The sequence below is a fragment of the Falco cherrug genome, chromosome 8, assembly GCF_023634085.1.
Source record: "Falco cherrug isolate bFalChe1 chromosome 8, bFalChe1.pri, whole genome shotgun sequence".
Taxonomy (NCBI): Eukaryota; Metazoa; Chordata; class Aves; order Falconiformes; family Falconidae; genus Falco; species Falco cherrug.
Window position 1 is genome coordinate 52,478,285 of NC_073704.1, and position 16,802 is coordinate 52,495,086.

The window sequence follows — 16,802 nt, forward strand, 5'->3', positions numbered from 1 at the left end:
CGCGGGGCATTGTGGGGCATTGTGAGATATTGTGGGGGGGCGGTGCGGCCTAGCTGGTAAACAGGGGTGGCGGAGGTGTGGGTGCGGGGCGTCCGGGGGCGGCGGTACGGTTGTCCGGGCGGGGGTCGGCCGCCAAGCAGCCGCTTTGGGCCGCGGGGAGGTACCCGCATTGTGGCGGGCCGGGGGGCCCCGGTGGGGCGCCGCTTTCTCGTGGTCGCTGTCCTGCTTTGCCCTTAGGCCGCGCTAGGCCTCCGTTTGCGCGTTGTTAGGAGGAACGTTAATAAGTTAATTTTTTTTCTCAGTACTGCTGCATGGTCTTATGGAAAGATGCACGCTAAGAACGTTTAAACTGCGTTACTGTCTTCACTGAATGGTACAAAACCACGTTGAAGAACTGTACTGTCAAATGGTATCGATTGGTAATACTTTTTCAGTTTTCTTCTTTTTTTCTTTACAGGGAGAAAACCAAAATGGCATCAGGGACAGTAATGAATGCCACTCCTTCAGGAGGATCAAATGATGTGAGCCTAGAGGAACCAAAGAAGATGACACGGGAAGACTGGAGGAAAAAGAAGGAATTAGAAGAACAAAGGAAACTAGGGAATGCACCTGCTGAGGTGGATGAAGAAGGAAAGTAAGTTTTGTTAAAAATACGCTTTTTCCAAAGTTACTGGTGAAAACCATCTTTTTACCTGTTGTGATGTCAGAATAATCGTGAGAGTGATACAAGATTTCCACATGACTTATGGTAGAAGTAAATAGCTGAACTTCGTGCACTTGCTTTTAACGTTTCATTATCCTCAGGGAACTGGTATTTTCCAAAAAAAAGTAGCTTTAGTGTTTGTCTACTGTATGATCTATTGATGACGCTGCTAAAAAGTCCCATCTGTGCAGCTGCTTACAAGTGATACTTTAAAAATGACCAAAGCATAATACTGGGGGACTTTGCTGTGTACATCATCTGTTCTTTCTCTTGCTTCTGCAAGGCTTGTTACTTCTGAGAAATGTTACTATTTTTGTGCTAAATAACACTGTGTATAATAAGGTATTTCATTTGAAGTCAGGAGTTTAGGTGAATTAGATGGAAACAAAATCTCAGTGAAGGTCTGTGTTTAGTTAAGAGTTCATGTTGCAGTGCCTAGTAACAACAACACTATTATCACTCCTAAAGCCCTGAACTTTAATGTGAGATTTATTTGTTAACATAAATTGTTGGGGGGGGGGGTGGTGTCCCTATGCCATGTACTTATTACACAACATTTTTTACAGAGATATCAATCCTCATATTCCTCAGTACATATCCTCAGTACCGTGGTACATAGATCCTTCTAAAAGACCTACACTAAAACATCAGAGACCTCAGCCAGAGAAGCAGAAACAGTATAGCTCCTCTGGAGATTGGTACAAACGAGGAGTTCAAGAGGTATGCAAAATGTTTTTGTCATAAAATAAAGATGTGGTTTGATTCCACGAGGAAATAATTTCCTATTATGTGTTTTTGAGGGAGACGGGAGGTGGGAATTTTTACTCAGCAGGCAAGCAGCAGTGTTTGGCGATAATCAAAACATGTGTTCTTGGGTTTGTGTAGACCACACACGCTTCAGTTGTATTGAATAATGAATTCGTTCCTGCAAACACATATATGAATCTTGCCACGAGTTTGTACAGCACTGTCTTTTTGTTGTTTAGCATGCTGTAGCAACTAGATATCGTAAAGGAGCTTGCGAGAACTGTGGTGCATTGACACACAAGAAGAAAGACTGCATGGAGGTAAACTTGACTTTTTTGTTGTTTTAATGGTTTTGAAAACAGTGAATTCTAATCTTAGGGGAAAATGGCTAGCTACAGATAAAAATTACTAATTTTGAAAAAGCCATTTTGAAAAAAGTTTACAAATGTTGAAAGGTAGATTGAAAATTTCTAAAGAAATTATGTACAGAAAATGAAGAGAGAAAATGATACTATCCAGCGTGTTGCTCATCAGTTCTGTCTGTGATGAGCACTGCAATAATAGGTGAGAGTGTTTAGCTCTTCCTGTTAGTTTGCTTTAATGCAAGTGCTGTTGTGCTTGTCTTTCTGTTTCATGTCAGCTAGAAGCCATACCTAGAAACTGTGTTTTAATTGCTTTCTTAACTGTGGAAAACAAGAGTTAGAAATTGATGGAGTTTGGAGCCAGTTGTGCTACTTTAAAATACAGAAATGAGCTACTTGCATTTATTCATAATTCATAGACTTATAGTGCGAATTTTACTGGCTTTAGAGGAGCTCAATTGATACTATTTTTAAAGGGATATCTGAGTGAGTAACATAGTTTAGTTTAACGGACTGATCCAACCATTTTTTTTCTTTCAGAGACCCAGGAAAGTTGGAGCAAAATACACAGGCATGAATATTGCACCAGATGAACATGTGCAACCTCAGCTGATGTTTGATTATGATGGAAAGCGAGATCGTTGGAATGGTTATAACCCAGAAGAGCACATGAAGATTGTAGAGGAATATTCCAAGGTTGATTTGGTACGTAGGTGCTATGGTTTACTGGGGAAGGTTTTAGTGTTTGGCTTGGCTGGGAGGAGGAGTATTTATGTGCACTGTTAATATTAGACCTTGTGCTGTATTGATAATGAAAAAGTGAGATGGATCCTGTGACTGACAGTGAACTTCACTTAAACTGAAAATTCAGATCAGAACTGGCAACTGCATATGGGTCTGGAGAATAAAAGAAATGTCTCTCCAGATTGCCTACTTTTAATAGACAAGCCTTAGAATTTATTACCCAAGATGCAGATTGAATCACAGGCAAGAAAGGAATTTATTGTGTGGCTGTATTAGAGCCAATAAATCTATATCTATTTTATAACTCATTCACATTGTTTTACTTAGGAATCCTTTTTGTTACCGTGATGGCTCAGTGGACTATTTGTACATCTTTGTGCAGATTGGCACCTTGCTGTTGCATTTAACTTCCTATCTGTGTGCGCCAAATCCATGTGGACATTTAACTTCTTAGAAGAAAAAAAAAATGCTAGTTCACTACCTTGGCTGGATGTTGGCTACCTGTTCCAAAAGGTGGTTAGGTGCCTAACTCACTCACTCCCATTGGTGCATGGTCCTCGTGTTTTCCTATAGCATGTAGGGAAGCTAATGCTAAATGTGATCTGATCAGTTTATGTTTAAATGTCTAATCAGCATGTTTAAAGACAGAGCCAGGCTCTTCTTAGTAGTATCTAGTGACAGGACAAGAAGCAGAGGCCCAAATTGAAGTATAAGAAATTCTGTTTAAACAGGAAAAAAAAAAATGTTCCACTGTAAGAGTGATCAGACAGTGGCACAGCTTGCCCAGTAGGGCTGGGGAGTCTCCCTTCTTGGAGGTAATCAAAACCTGCCTAGACACAGTCCTGGGCAACCTGTTGTAGGCAAGCTTGCCTTGAGCAGGGGGACGGTCCTCGGCAGTCTCCAGAGGTACCTCCAGTATCAGCCGTTCTGTGGTTTGATGGTGTCAAACTTACACAAAAATTCACTACATGCTGCATTAAAATCTGACTTCACATGCTAGATTTTGGTACCTCCTGGATGAACCCAAATGCTTGCAGCGTCAGTCATGAAGTACCTTAAGCACTAAAGTTTTTAACTAGATTGTGAAAACACAATAATAAAACATGTTTGTTTTTAAACACTTTTGATCTAAAATAAGCTATCTCTTTCTCTAAAGTATGATGAATATAGTAATTGTATAGCTGCATAAACTCTAGTAAGCTCTTATTGAGCAGTATAATATACAGTAGTAAAATGGTTAGTAGACTTCGTTTCCTTGAGGCCCAAAAAACAACGCAACAAAGCATAAGAGTAAAGGAGACAAGCAGCAGTCACAAGAAATGCTTATGATAAGCATTACTACACACTTGCTATTAAAAAGAAGTATTAAAACAAATGCATTTTCATGATACACAGGCCAAACGTACACTGAAAGCCCAGAAGCTTCAGGAGGAGTTAGCATCAGGGAAGCTGGAGCAAGTGGTAAGTAAATTAAACCTTAATTTATTTTTATTTAGACTATATAAGAATGCAACAGGTTATGTCTGCTTTCTGATGCTTTTACTGGCTGTGCAGGGTCTGCTATTGTTTTTTATGCCCCTCAGTAATTTAAAGATCTTCCTAGCACTGACATGCTCTGCGTCACATTCAAGAATTTGAAGCATCTTCTTTGAAATGAGAGTTGCTTTGTTTTCCCTTTATGGGCGAAAAATCTGATTATTATTATTGCTACCATTAACGACATGGAATTTTTGGTCAGAAAAACTCATTTTCATTGAGTAATATTTTTCTTACGTTGAATTTCTTTTTTATTATTATTATTTAAAGGTCATTATGTCTTGACTTATGTTGAATGTGACTGTAGATTGTTTTGGTAATGCTTAGTATAAATTGGAATAGGAAGGTATTTTCTTTATCTTAAACCAAACTTGTTTCTTCTTCAGTCGTTGCTGTAACTATTTGCGGTGTCTCTGGTTATTGAAGGCTGAGCATGTATCTATTTCCCTCTGGCTTTTAACTGCAGAGTTGGCATCTTCTGTTAACTTCTACTACCTTCTCTTAGGTTATAGACAATGCTTTTGATAATCTTTGATATAAAATTCTCATCTTAAAAGGCATTTCTGATAATATTCTAAGTTTATAAAATGGGTAGAAAGTAGCAACTGCTGCTGGTCAGAAGTAGGTTTTCTTAATCAATATTGTAAGAAACAAAACAAGCAAAATACTACATAGATCAGGCCTCCATTTCCCAGAGGTTGTTACCTTGCATTTTATCACTAGATGGCAGAGTGAGCTTAAATCTCCAATCCAACACAAACTATAGCGTCTGACCTTCCCCATAGAAGAGATTCTTTCTCTTTTTGATGCCTTTTTTCACCACAAGGCAAGCATTGTTGGCTTGCATATACTTCCTTATAAAACGGAGCTGTAAGAAGAAGCGTTTGAAACATAAAAACTGTCTCTGATGGAGAGGACCAAGGCTGGTTTTGCATAGTCAGTGCCACTTTGCTGGTCAGGACTCACAGCTGTTTCATGTTTACCACTGCAGGTATTCTCAAGTTAGAGTCTAAGCACGTTAAAAAAAAATAATTCTGGCTATGTTTCTCCACGTTAAATTACATCCTCTGATTCGTGCTCAGTATTCCTGTCAACTAAGTACTTGCATACATATCTTCTTGATTATGTTTCTTAAGCGTTCAGAGTTGAATCTTGGTTGTATTTGCATGATGTGAAACAGGCTAGTATAAACCATTAGTGTTCAAAGGAATAGCAAGCTCTAAGTAACAGCAGCAGTTCTAGAATTTCCTGTTCATGCAAAGGTTTGGAAATTTAGTTGGGAATACAGTGAAAAGGTCTCCAAGAGGTGTCTGCAATAGAGGTGCTTAGAAGCTCTTCCCTAGAACATTATATAGCAGTCTTTGTGTGTTTTGTGCCACAGGTAAATTGTATTTTGCGTGCAGTGTCAAGCTCTGCTTTGATTGCTCTTTATACCCCTGCCATCTTTCCTCTCTCCGCTATCTTCTCTGCTGATGTGTTCTTTGTTTGCTGCAGAACTCCCCAAGACACCAGTGGGGAGAAGAGGAACCAAATTCACAGACAGTAAGATGATTACCCACTGCATCACACCACGGGCAGAAAAAAAGGACCTGTAGTTAGTCGAGCAGTGAAACAAGGGTGGCATAAGGCTTTCAGTGTAGAGTTCATGCCACTGGCTGCCTGTTCTTTTGGGCAGAGGTTGTTGGATTTCACAGAGGGATTTTTGGTTTTGTTTTTAATTCCTGTGTGTTGTCAAACCTTAGAGATGCAAGCAAATAGCTAGTTCTTAATATGTGGTAAGTTTTGCCCAAGATAACTGTTTTCTTGATATCATCACAGTTATGTTTTTGTAACTGTTTCCACATGAGGAAGTAGAAATCCTTTAACAAGAGTGTTTCTGGAAACTGTTGAATGATAGATTAGCATGACAGCACACTTAAGCCCAGCTAAACGATGCTAGCTTTTAACTACAGGGATTGCAGAATTTTTAATGAAACCAGTAAAATCTAGAATGAATGTCCTCTTTTATTTAGAAGTTTCCCATCTTTCCTCAGGAAAGAGATCATAACAGTGAAGATGAAGACGAAGACAAATATGCAGATGACATTGATATGCCTGGGCAGAACTTTGACTCTAAAAGACGTATCACAGTTCGAAATTTACGTATTCGGGAAGACATTGCAAAAGTGAGTAAAGAATTCTTTACAGATACATTTACATGTATTCATGCGAGTTTAATTTTTTTAAAAAATGTACACTCGATTATTAGTGAGTTTGCATATAGGTCTTTGGGTTTGAAGGTTAAGGTCTATTTTCAGTTCTGTTCCTGCTCATGTTACGACTTTGTTGGGATCATCCTTTTACAAAGATGTGATGTTTTTAAATGTCTAAGCTGGGGGATACGGGAGTAACTTCAGTTCTTTTAAAATTATAAATATCAAATGTATTTTATGTTGTTTTCTTTCCCTAGTACTTGAGGAATCTAGATCCAAACTCTGCTTATTACGATCCCAAAACAAGAGCAATGAGGGAGAACCCATATGCCAATACCGGCAAAAATCCTGATGAGTAAGTTATACCAGGGTCATGCTTGCGTATCCAACAGAACTGTTAAAAATGAAATTAATAGTTTTGTATTTTATCTGTATGTCATTTTATTGATTAATCTCTAGTCAGTTATGGATAGAAGTACGAGTAAGAATTGTTTTATTTAGCAGCAGGTTTAGGTTTAGTATATAAAATGGTATTTTAGTAATATTGGCCCTTCATCTTCAGGGATATGTGGGCCGCCATTTAGTGGAATGATCCATACCAGGATTAGAACACTCTGCTGTATCCAGAGGTGATACCTGTAAACAATAGTGATGTTTCTGTAAAGTGTTTCAGTAACCACATCTTAAGCTTCATCCCTTGTTTGTTGGGAAGCATTCAGCACTGGAGACTAGCACAGAGTATCTAACCATTCTGTGACTGTGTAATTAGGAGCAAGAGCTCATCATATTAATGGAGTCTGCATCGAAAAGGTCTGAAAGCTTTGGCATTGTCTAGATAGACAACTTAATTAAAGAATGCCATAGGCTGGCTGTTGGCTGCACATAAGGCTGTCTCACTTAAAACCCCAGTCAAGCACTTGAGCTGTGACCCCGCCTTGACCTGTGTAGTGCTGTGGACTTCCAGAGTAGACAGGCTGTGAGTAGAAACATTTATTCAGAGTACAGTAATTGGATTAGCTCGCTGCCTGAAATAGAATGGCAGTGGCTAAATGCTAGCAAATAATGCTCTTTCCACCTCTCCTTGCCCCCAGCTAGAATAATGCCAGTCAATTCTTTTTTTTTTTAGATGCAGATGGTTTCTCTTGTCTCTACAGTTGTAATGTGGTCTTTGTTGAATCTTGTGTTTCTGCCACAGCTCTGCAGACTGTACATTTTTCACAGTGGCTTTGGGGAGATGACGAGAGTGGAAAATTGGACTGTTAACATTACTTGATTTTCAACCTGTATTTTATATACTCTTTGTGAATCTCTTCATGGGGTGTGCAAAAGATAACAGAGCAATAAAGCTGTTACCACAAAGGAGAATTTTTACTTTCCTGTTGGTGTTCTGTGATTGTATTTAAGAGGAAATCATGTTACTTGAATACTAAAAATCATACTGTTCTTTTCTGCAGAGTTGGTTATGCAGGTGACAACTTTGTTCGCTACACTGGAGATACCATTTCAATGGCACAGACTCAGTGTAAGTGGGTTTTGGGTTTGGGTTTTTTTTGTTGAGTATTTTTTTAAGGAAATGGACACAAAAGACTCAAGTTAACAATACTTTTCATAATTTGAATATATACGTCAGTTTTAGGATAAATACTGAGTGAAATCTCTTGTGTACACAGTGTTTGCTTGGGAGGCTTATGACAAAGGCTCTGAAGTTCATCTTCAAGCAGATCCTACAAAATTAGAGCTACTTTATAAATCCTTCAAAGTGAAGAAAGAAGATTTCAAGGCACAGCAGAAAGAAAGCATCCTAGAGAAGGTAATAGACAATTGGTTTTATTTAATAGGAATTCTGTTGGAAGTCTGGGTCTTGAGGAACAAATAAGATTAATGTGATATGAAAATGCATCAGCTATTCTCAGCAATTTGGATATATAAAAAGATTTTTATATCAACACACTCTCATCAGTTGGATTCATTATGTTATTTAATATAGGAAACTTTGAAGATCTGTTATTTTTTCTTTGGATTATTGGGAGGTCTTCCCTTAACTGTCAGAATTTCTCCAGTGAAAAATTGGACAGCAGTATGTAGGAAGAGTGGGAATTTAGATATTTTATTTTTTTTAAATACAAGTGGTTGAAAATTTACTGTTTGAAAGTGGTATCTTTTGTAAAATATCCAACTAACTGTCTCCTAAAATTATTTTTAAACTTTTCTCTTAAATGTGAAAAGCAGAATTTTCAGACTCTTTTTTTGGGTGCAGTCTTCTAGATAAATAATTATTTTCTGTTTTGCAACTGGTTTCTTGGACAACTGACAGCTGACAAGATTTTAACCTTGTCAGCATTCATGTTTGGAAGGGGAGCTGGAAATACTGCTCTAGGTATACCACAGCCTTTGGTTTGGTATAGAAGGTTTTCTGCTTTGAGTAAGGAATATCACTGTGGTAATTCTCCAGGTAGAAAAAAAAAAAAAACAAAAAAACAAAAGAAAACAAAAAGAACCAAAACACTGAAAAAACCACCACAGTGGCCGTAGGAGATGTATTTCTCTTAACTATTCACTCTCCATCCACTACTTCGGTGTCTTCTTTAGAAGGTACCGAAGGTGACATTTTTGAAATGTATGCTTAACTACATAAAAGGTTTGGTGTTGCGGTTTTGGGCTTTTTTTCCAAAACTATGCAATGTCATTTCTTATGTGCATTTTAGTATGGAGGACAAGAACATCTGGATGCCCCACCAGCTGAACTGCTGTTAGCTCAAACAGAAGATTATGTGGAGTACTCTAGGCATGGAACAGTCATCAAAGGACAAGAGAAAGCTATTGCTTGCTCTAAATATGAAGAGGATGTAAAGATCAACAACCATACAGTAAGCCCTAGCTTATGTAATTTTAACATTAAAAAAATTATATTCCTTCCCACCAGAAGGGTATGAGGTATGATAGGATACTGTATGATATAATTAATACAGCAAATAAATTTCCTCTGTCTCAAATGTGACATTCTTCCTTTTCTACTAAGGAATTTCAAATTGTCATGGTTGCAATACGAATTTGAGGGGTTGTGATGTTGATTTGAGGAGTTGCGATGGCAGTCTTAAACTGAAGGGGAAGTTACTGTGTTTCCCTTCAACTTTGAATGGGTTGATCACATCCTGTTGCTTTTCTCTTTTTTTTTTTTTTTTTTAAACTGTACCTGTAATGCTAATGGGAAAATCATGAGAAATATTTTTGTAATTTTACTTCTGGATTGTTTGAATAATTTACTTAGCAGGATATAACCTCAGGAATAAATTGCAGGCTGCCTCTTACAGGAGTATCATTATGGACATAACTGCTATGGTGTGTTCTCTTGCAGTGTATTTGGGGTTCATATTGGAAAGAAGGCAAGTGGGGTTACAAATGCTGCCACTCATTTGTCAAGTACTCGTACTGTACAGGAGAAGCCGGGAAAGAAATTGCTGTAAGTACTGTCTCACTTGGTCACTTGGAAAGGGCTAAAAAGCATTCATCTTCCTACCTGTTTTAGACTGATTTGCTTTGGGGGGGGGGGGGGGTGGTGGTGGTGTGTGTTTTTTGTTGTTGTTTTGGGTGGGGGTTTTTGTCCTTACTCTTTCAAAAGTGCTTAGTAAATGGGCATGCTTTCTCTTGTCTGTTGTACAGAATTCTGAAGCAAGCTTACTGGAAGAGCAACCCAGGGAGGAGGAACACATGACAAAACCCAAAACACTGATGGAGGTAGGTTGTCTCCCTTGCCTCAGGAAGGCAGATTCTTTCCCTCAGTATTTTAAAAGATGGAAAGGTATGTATAACTACAAAATTATGTAAGTCATAATGAGGCTGAAAATTACTAGACTGCATTATTATATCATTAACACCTCTACTGAAAGCTAAGCTTTGAAATGGCAGTAATAGATGCTTGGGATTTAATGGCTTGAACATTACTGATGTTTGCAAGTTGAATCTTAATAGTAACTGGGTTTCCACCTTTATAGATTCACCAAGAGAAACAGAAAGAGAAGAAAAAGAAGAAGCACAAGAAGAGCTCCAATTCAGATAGTGAGGGTGAAGAGAAAAAGAAGCAAGAAAAACTTAAAAAGGTACACTATATTCTTGAGTGGTTTTGTGGCAAAAAGAACTTGAGATACATTTTAAAACAGTGTCAGTTCTATGAAGCCTGTAATGCAGTTCTTGTAGTATTCTGTGTTCTTTGATGCTAATTTTGAGCTAAAGCAAATTTAAAATGCTGTTAGATGTTTGAAAGTACATTCCCTATTTCTCAGGCAAACATGCAATAAATACTTAGTTTTGGGAGGCTTAGTTTAGATTATTTAGGAGCACTTCCTGTCTAGGCAGCTCTTACAGCTGTAGATCTATAAAAGACATTGCAGAACACAATGATTTGTGTACTGAAGAAAGAGAGGGAGATCAAAGGCACTGTCAAAGTTTAGCTTAGCACTTTTTATCCCAGACTTGGGCCCAGTCTCACAGTTGATGCAGTAAATCCACCCACCAAGCGATCTGCTGACTGCTGCTGGCCAGCCCTTCCGCAAGCACAGCAGCCCACCTCTGGATATTCGGAGTGTGAAACTCATGTTAAACTATGGCTGAGCAAAGCATTGTACAAATGCAGCTTCTTTTCCGTAGCAAGAAGGAGCAACAGTAGTAGTTTGAGGAATGAGATAACGTGTATTTCAAAAAGCATTTTAAAAAATGCTCCCTGACTGGGGAAAAACTAAAACAAAACCAAAATCCAAACAAAATCAACTCAACAAGCAAACCCAAACCCCTAAGATCACATGTTTGCTTACCTGCTTTTTTACCTGCTGGATCATGACTACATTTTAGGTAAAGCTGAGGAATTTCTTACTTGATTTTGGCAGTTGAAAAGAGATTAAAATATCTTGTGCACTAAACACCTAAAAACCGAGCGTTAAATGAAGTGTGCCATAGGTGGGCCAGACGCATGTGCGCTGCTTGTCCCACCGTTTTCCCTGCTGCTTGTTCGTTATATTAGGCTCCAATACAAACTTTCATTGGGTTTTTTTGCTTAACTTTCATTACTGTTTGGGTTTTTTTCTTTACCTTTATTTCAGGCACTAAATGCAGAAGAGGCTCGTCTTCTCCACGTTAAAGAAATCATGCAGTTAGATGAAAGGAAAAGACCATACAACAGCCTGTATGAAACCAGGGAGCCAACAGAAGAGGAAATGGAAGCCTATAGAATGAAACGTCAGAGACCTGATGATCCCATGGCCTCTTTTCTTGGACAGTAGTCGCAGTGAAAATCATTCCAGTACACAAGACTTTTTTTTATACTTGTTTACAATTCCATAGATACTTGCTTATCCTCCACGTGCCCAATAAGTGCCAGAAATGGCAGAGACCGTTTTTTGCACCAAAGAAGTTGGTGAAAACTACTTTCAACAGACATGAGCAGTTCAATGCTTACAGCAATTTTGTATATATATGTGTATGTATATATATACAGTCACAAATATATATACACACACATATATATATATATAATTATACATATATATAAAATTCATATACCTACCCTATGAATTTTTTGCTGGAAGAGAAAAGATCTGATACTGTCTGGAATTCTACATTTGTTTGGCCAACTAATATATGCATCGAGTCATGATACATTCAGTAAAATTGTCTGCTCAAAAGGAATGCTCAGCAAGTGTCACTTAACATACAACAGAAATTGTTGGGGTGAGGGGGGGAAGAAAAACCTGATACAGCTACTGAAGCCTCTTACTTGTAAAATGAGTTGCCTGTCGTGTAGTTTTAAAAGGAGAAATAGATTCTTTCTTGATCACTTTCTAGTAAGTATTTTGGAAATGTAAAAATGATTGCTTTGTACAGTTTTGGTTAAATTATTATAAAGGTCTTAAATGCTGTCCGGCCTTTTTAATGAAGGGGTTAGGAGTAGCTGACTGTAAAGCTTTTAAATTCTAATTTACTTCTGCAGGTGTTGACATACACATTTCAGTTGCAAACATTTGAGTTCTTTGGTTTTCTGTTTGATAACAGTATTCATCTTACCCTTGTAACTGCCAGTCCTGTTACATGGTGTAACACCAAGTGCTGGGCTCTATTACCTCATGATAACGTGAAGCGGTATCTGCTTTGTGTTTGGCAGTGTTAGCCCTTGAACTGGGAGTTTTCCCTTTTAACTATTAAAAGTTGGAAGAAATGGGTGAAAAAACTTCACAGTGTGACTTTAGAGTTGGAAGGCTTGAGAATTGTGGCTGTTAGGGTTTAAACTGTCTCATTAAGCATGGCTTTTATAACCACATTTAATGTGGTTATATTAATGGTAGGACAGGGAAGACTGTAATCCTGGGGTTTCTTCTTGAAATTAAGAACCTGATTACAACTTCCACTTTGTAAACAATGAAGGAAGTTAAAGTTACTTGGAAGAAAATGAAACTATGTTGTACTTGTAATTCCTACCTGTAAAGCTGGTTTCCTTTTTTATTAGGTTTTCCTGAAGTCTGCTTCCCCTTTATTTTTGTTACAGAAATACTAATTCTGAATGCACACTTTATTTTGTAAGACTTACAAATCTGACTGCAGACTTTTATTTTATAAAACTTGATTTAAAATTCTTCTAGCACTTGCAAAAAAATATAACCAACTAGTGAGATGGAAGATCTGGGGATGGAATTGTTAATATAAACAAGGACCAGGAAGGAAGAACTTTAAAAGAGTAGAAATCTGTGTTTGCAAGAATAGCTTTTGTGTTTTCACAATGTGGATCTGGACAGTCAGAGGGAGAAAAATAGTAGGGGATGTGATTTTCCTTCTGCTATACTAGTGACTCATGTTCTAAGTTTCCACATTGGCTCGTGTCTTGGATCTTCCTAGGTTATGGATAATTTCTAGGGAAAACTGCTCTTCTGCACAAGTAATTACATACAAATAAACATACATTTAAGTGTCATGTGCATGATTTCACAGCCGCTTTGAGGATTGAGTATTTTAATGTAGCGTGCATAGCTGATAACGGAAGTGCTGCATCAGTCTGCAACGTAGTTCCATGTTAAAACTAGCCAATACTGATGATTAAAATTTTAGGCTGAATATTTACTGTTAGGTTATTTACTACATTCCTAGAGATGCTCTGGTATATGACCTGAATACAAACTGTCTTTGGATGGTTTTTCTGCATTGGCTGATTTGAACCATAAACGATTACTCTTCTCAGGGCTGTGACATTGATGTTCCGGCCAGCAAACCTCCAGCTGCAGGGGCAGCAACTGCCAGTCAGGGCCAAGTTCAGTTTCAGGGAAGATGAGGTGTCAGAAGGTTGGTGTTAATCAGTTCCTTTCTAAGAGCAGCTAGAGACTTGATTCTTTATAAAGGAGGCGGTTCAGAACTAACACTGAAAAGAGCAATTTAGAATGAAGAACAAATAATTTGCCAGGCTAGGCAGCCTGTAAAGTTCAGATTTAAACTCATAATTAGTGAGTATTTTACATCAAAGAGAAAAACGGGGAGAGTGTGAAAGATGGGTGTATTTTAGAAGCCAGTAGAAAATGTTCAGTACTATAGGGAGATTTGCTTATTACAAATAAACACACTGAATTCCACAGTAACTCGGTGTGGATGGGTTTGGTTGTCAATACCGGTGACTTCCTGGCGTGCCCTGTCTGGCTCCGCTAGGAGGGAGCCGGTGGGAAGCTGGACCAGTCTCCCCTCTGGTGAAGCAGGAAGGCAGCTCTAGGGGGAAAAAAGCAGTTAGCAGACTTTTACTCAAAATACAATTCCTTGAGCTTGCGAATGATGCAGAATAGATTTTGTCTGGATCATTCTCAACAGTTAAAGGACAAAGCTGAAAACATGTTCTCCTATTTATATCGTGAAGGTTAAATGTTAAAGAACATTGTGGATCTGATCATGAGGATTAGTTTTCCTCCATCTGCTTCCCCTTGGATTTGGCATGCAATGTGACTGTGCATATCCAAAGGCTGCTTCCTATTGCACAAGAAAAATGTTTTCTTTCCTCAAATGAGTTTGAAACAAGTTTGTAGGCTCGCCTGGACAAAACCAAACACACAGTGAAAAGGAGCGTACTCCAGCAGAGGCAGCTGAAGTTGAGAACTGCTTTTCACATGCACAAGCAACCGAGGGGAGAGGAAACTCCTCAGCCTCAAAACGTCAGGATCCTTGAACCACAACAAGACAGCCCCTCCCAGCAGCCAGGGTGGCTTTCTCTGAATCTTGTCCTTGGCAAAGCTCAAAAGTTATCTCAACTCCCTTTTCAACAGCTGCTCGGAGTGCCGTCATTTTTCGTCCCGTTAAGTTTGGTTGGCTGAGGCATGCTCAGGCTGCAGGCTGAGCTCGCCAGCTGATCAGACGGCATTTGTTTGTTAAAACACATAGTTTAAAACTCTCTATTTTTGGTTGAAAAGTTTAGCGTTCTGTGTTATTTTTCAAGGCGCTCCAGAAGGTAGTTCTTCTCCTGTTTCCACATTTCTTTGTAGTTGGTTCTTTATGGCTTTCCCGAGCGGGCTGATGAGTGGGGCACACTGTTCCACACCAGCGTAATTGTTTTAGGCTGTTGAGGGGTCAGAAGAAAGCAGGAATGATAGCAAGTAGTTAAGGATGACATGAAGTTCAGCTTCTAGGAAAAAGAAAAAACAACAGATGAGACAGGATTTGCTGTGCCCAGTAGCGCCCAGCACAACCCAGTACTGGTGGTTTTCCATTCTGCTTTAGGGTAGAACTCCAGTTCCTCCAGGCCAACACCCCGTGGCCTGAACTATGTGCACACAACTCCCCGCTGTGCTGTTAGCGCTCCTGTTCACATTTATCTTGCCAGATGCAACAAAGAAATGGGTGGAAATATCATTATAACTTAAAACTAGTTATTTTACATGAAACAAATTCATTCACATCTCTTAGATGACCCAACCAGAACCCCACCAGGGTACCAGATAGCAATGATTTTGGCTTCTGCAGGATACAAGCGCGTTTCAGACCTCAGCGAAACAGAAAAAAATCACTTTGCCTAAGAAAACCTTGCTCAGTGGGCAGATCAGCAAACCCAAAATTACCAACCTACAAATAATACTTAAAATAATTCCAGTAATTCCAAAGCCTTTTAGCAACAGCCTCCACCCAGCCACTCGTCCACGTGGCATTTGATCTCAGCACAGTCCCTGGCCCATCATTCTGTGATCTCCCACCACCTCTCCTACAAGTGGGACTTCTTTTCAGATGCGTTTATGGCCTTATCACATTTGCACGTGCATCTGTTCTCCATTTTTAGTATACAGCTCAGAACAACAGATTTGGCTCCAACGCCACCTCACAGCAGAGTTTTAACCCATCGCCACTTTTTATCCACGAGCCGCCGCGAGGGACGCGTGCTAACAGCGCGTGGGGGAAGGATGGTGGAGCCATGGAAGCAAGGCCGGAGGATGCAGTCACCTGCTGGAGTGCCCCGTTAGCAAGGCAGCGGTTACAGCAGCGCGGCAGAAGGAGAAGGTTCCTCCCGCCAGCATTGCTCCTGGTGCTGCGCGCCCTGGTTGGGACGGGGCGATGCCATCAGCCCCCAGGGCTGCAGGACACCCAAGCCGGGGGAGCAAAACGGTGCCTCCGGCTGGCACCCTGGTTTGCCCAGCTGTGCCTTCGGGCTTTACAGGTCTCATGCCAGGCATGTGCAGGAGCAGAAGCACTGGGCTGCAGGATTTAACGGCCAAGAGGCGGCACAGCCCCAACGTATAGTCTGCTGATGCATTAATATTTTCTTAGTATTTTAGGAATAGCTGAAAGACCATTTTTAACAAATTATCAATTCTCTGAGAACAGAAAAGCCAGCTCTAATGCAAAATTCCCTGCTTGGAAAGCAGCAGCAGGAGAAGGGATTTTATCTGTAGCTGTTACTATCCCCACAGACTGTCACTGCTTGCATACAACGTAAGTGATTTTTCACTCGTCTCTGGGGGATGCTCCTGTGCCCTGAAGGATAGCGGCACTGTACCATGACACAGGTAAATAACATTTGTCACTGGCTTTCCTGGCTTAGGCAAAGGCCGCCCGTGTCCCCAGGTACTGAGATTGCTGATGATGACGCTACAGACTCCAGAAGTAGGGCTGAAGTTTTTTGTATTTTGGGAAATACGGGACACTTTCAGAAGAGTCTTTTCTCATCTGACTACGTTATTAGACACTTAGGCAGGAGCCGATTGCAGCAAGTCAGAAAGATTGCTGAATTTCACTTTGAGTTAGAAGGGGCATGAGACAACGGAAAAAACTCCAACCTTAACACACCTTCTGCACTGTGCTTGCAGTGGCTCCCCGGTGCCTGGGCTGGTTCCCACTGCCCTCGTCCTAAAATAAGCTTTTAATGGGTTAGGGCTGCAGTTCCTAAGCAGAGCTAACGGTCCCGAGGGCATACTTTAAGTTTAAACAGAGATTTGACTCATTTTTATGGGAGCTTTTGGAGAGGGACAATCACTCTCTGAAGACTGCTCACAGACCTCCAAACTCCTTTTAGGC

The 16,802-nt window shown here is 39.7% G+C and overlaps 2 protein-coding genes across 5 annotated transcripts in view; one reads left to right on the plus strand and one right to left on the minus strand.

Moving 5' to 3' along the window:
- PTTG1 (PTTG1 regulator of sister chromatid separation, securin) overlaps positions 1 to 16,802 on the minus strand; it is an 82,904-nt gene that overhangs the window by 4,610 nt on the left and 61,492 nt on the right. The gene's annotated exons all lie outside the window — the stretch shown is intronic.
- On the plus strand, positions 4 to 13,239 carry SLU7 (SLU7 homolog, splicing factor). 4 transcript variants are annotated; one of them, XM_055718228.1, is made up of 16 exons: positions 4 to 56; positions 458 to 634; positions 1,270 to 1,423; positions 1,690 to 1,770; positions 2,353 to 2,517; positions 3,952 to 4,017; positions 5,587 to 5,634; positions 6,126 to 6,257; positions 6,542 to 6,639; positions 7,739 to 7,806; positions 7,955 to 8,094; positions 8,990 to 9,151; positions 9,640 to 9,744; positions 9,945 to 10,019; positions 10,277 to 10,381; positions 11,378 to 13,239. In XM_055718228.1, exons 2-16 carry the CDS (start codon positions 471 to 473, stop codon positions 11,555 to 11,557), a joined length of 1,743 nt encoding a protein of 580 aa, XP_055574203.1. In that variant the 5' UTR covers positions 4 to 56; positions 458 to 470; the 3' UTR covers positions 11,558 to 13,239. The 4 variants fall into 4 exon arrangements, with proteins under 4 accessions (XP_055574203.1, XP_055574202.1, XP_055574201.1 ...); XM_055718227.1 differs by having other exon boundaries at positions 47 to 75; XM_055718226.1 differs by lacking the exon at positions 4 to 56 and adding an exon at positions 184 to 373.

Bases quoted from the DNA above. Each gene is read 5' to 3' on its own strand.
- SLU7 (XM_055718228.1), top strand. From the start codon at position 471: ATGGCATCAGGGACAGTAATGAATGCCACTCCTTCAGGAGGATCAAAT. The intron at 6,640-7,738 runs GTAAGTTATACC...TCTTTTCTGCAG, and splicing joins ACCGGCAAAAATCCTGATGA to AGTTGGTTATGCAGGTGACA. The intron at 10,382-11,377 runs GTACACTATATT...CCTTTATTTCAG, and splicing joins AGCAAGAAAAACTTAAAAAG to GCACTAAATGCAGAAGAGGC.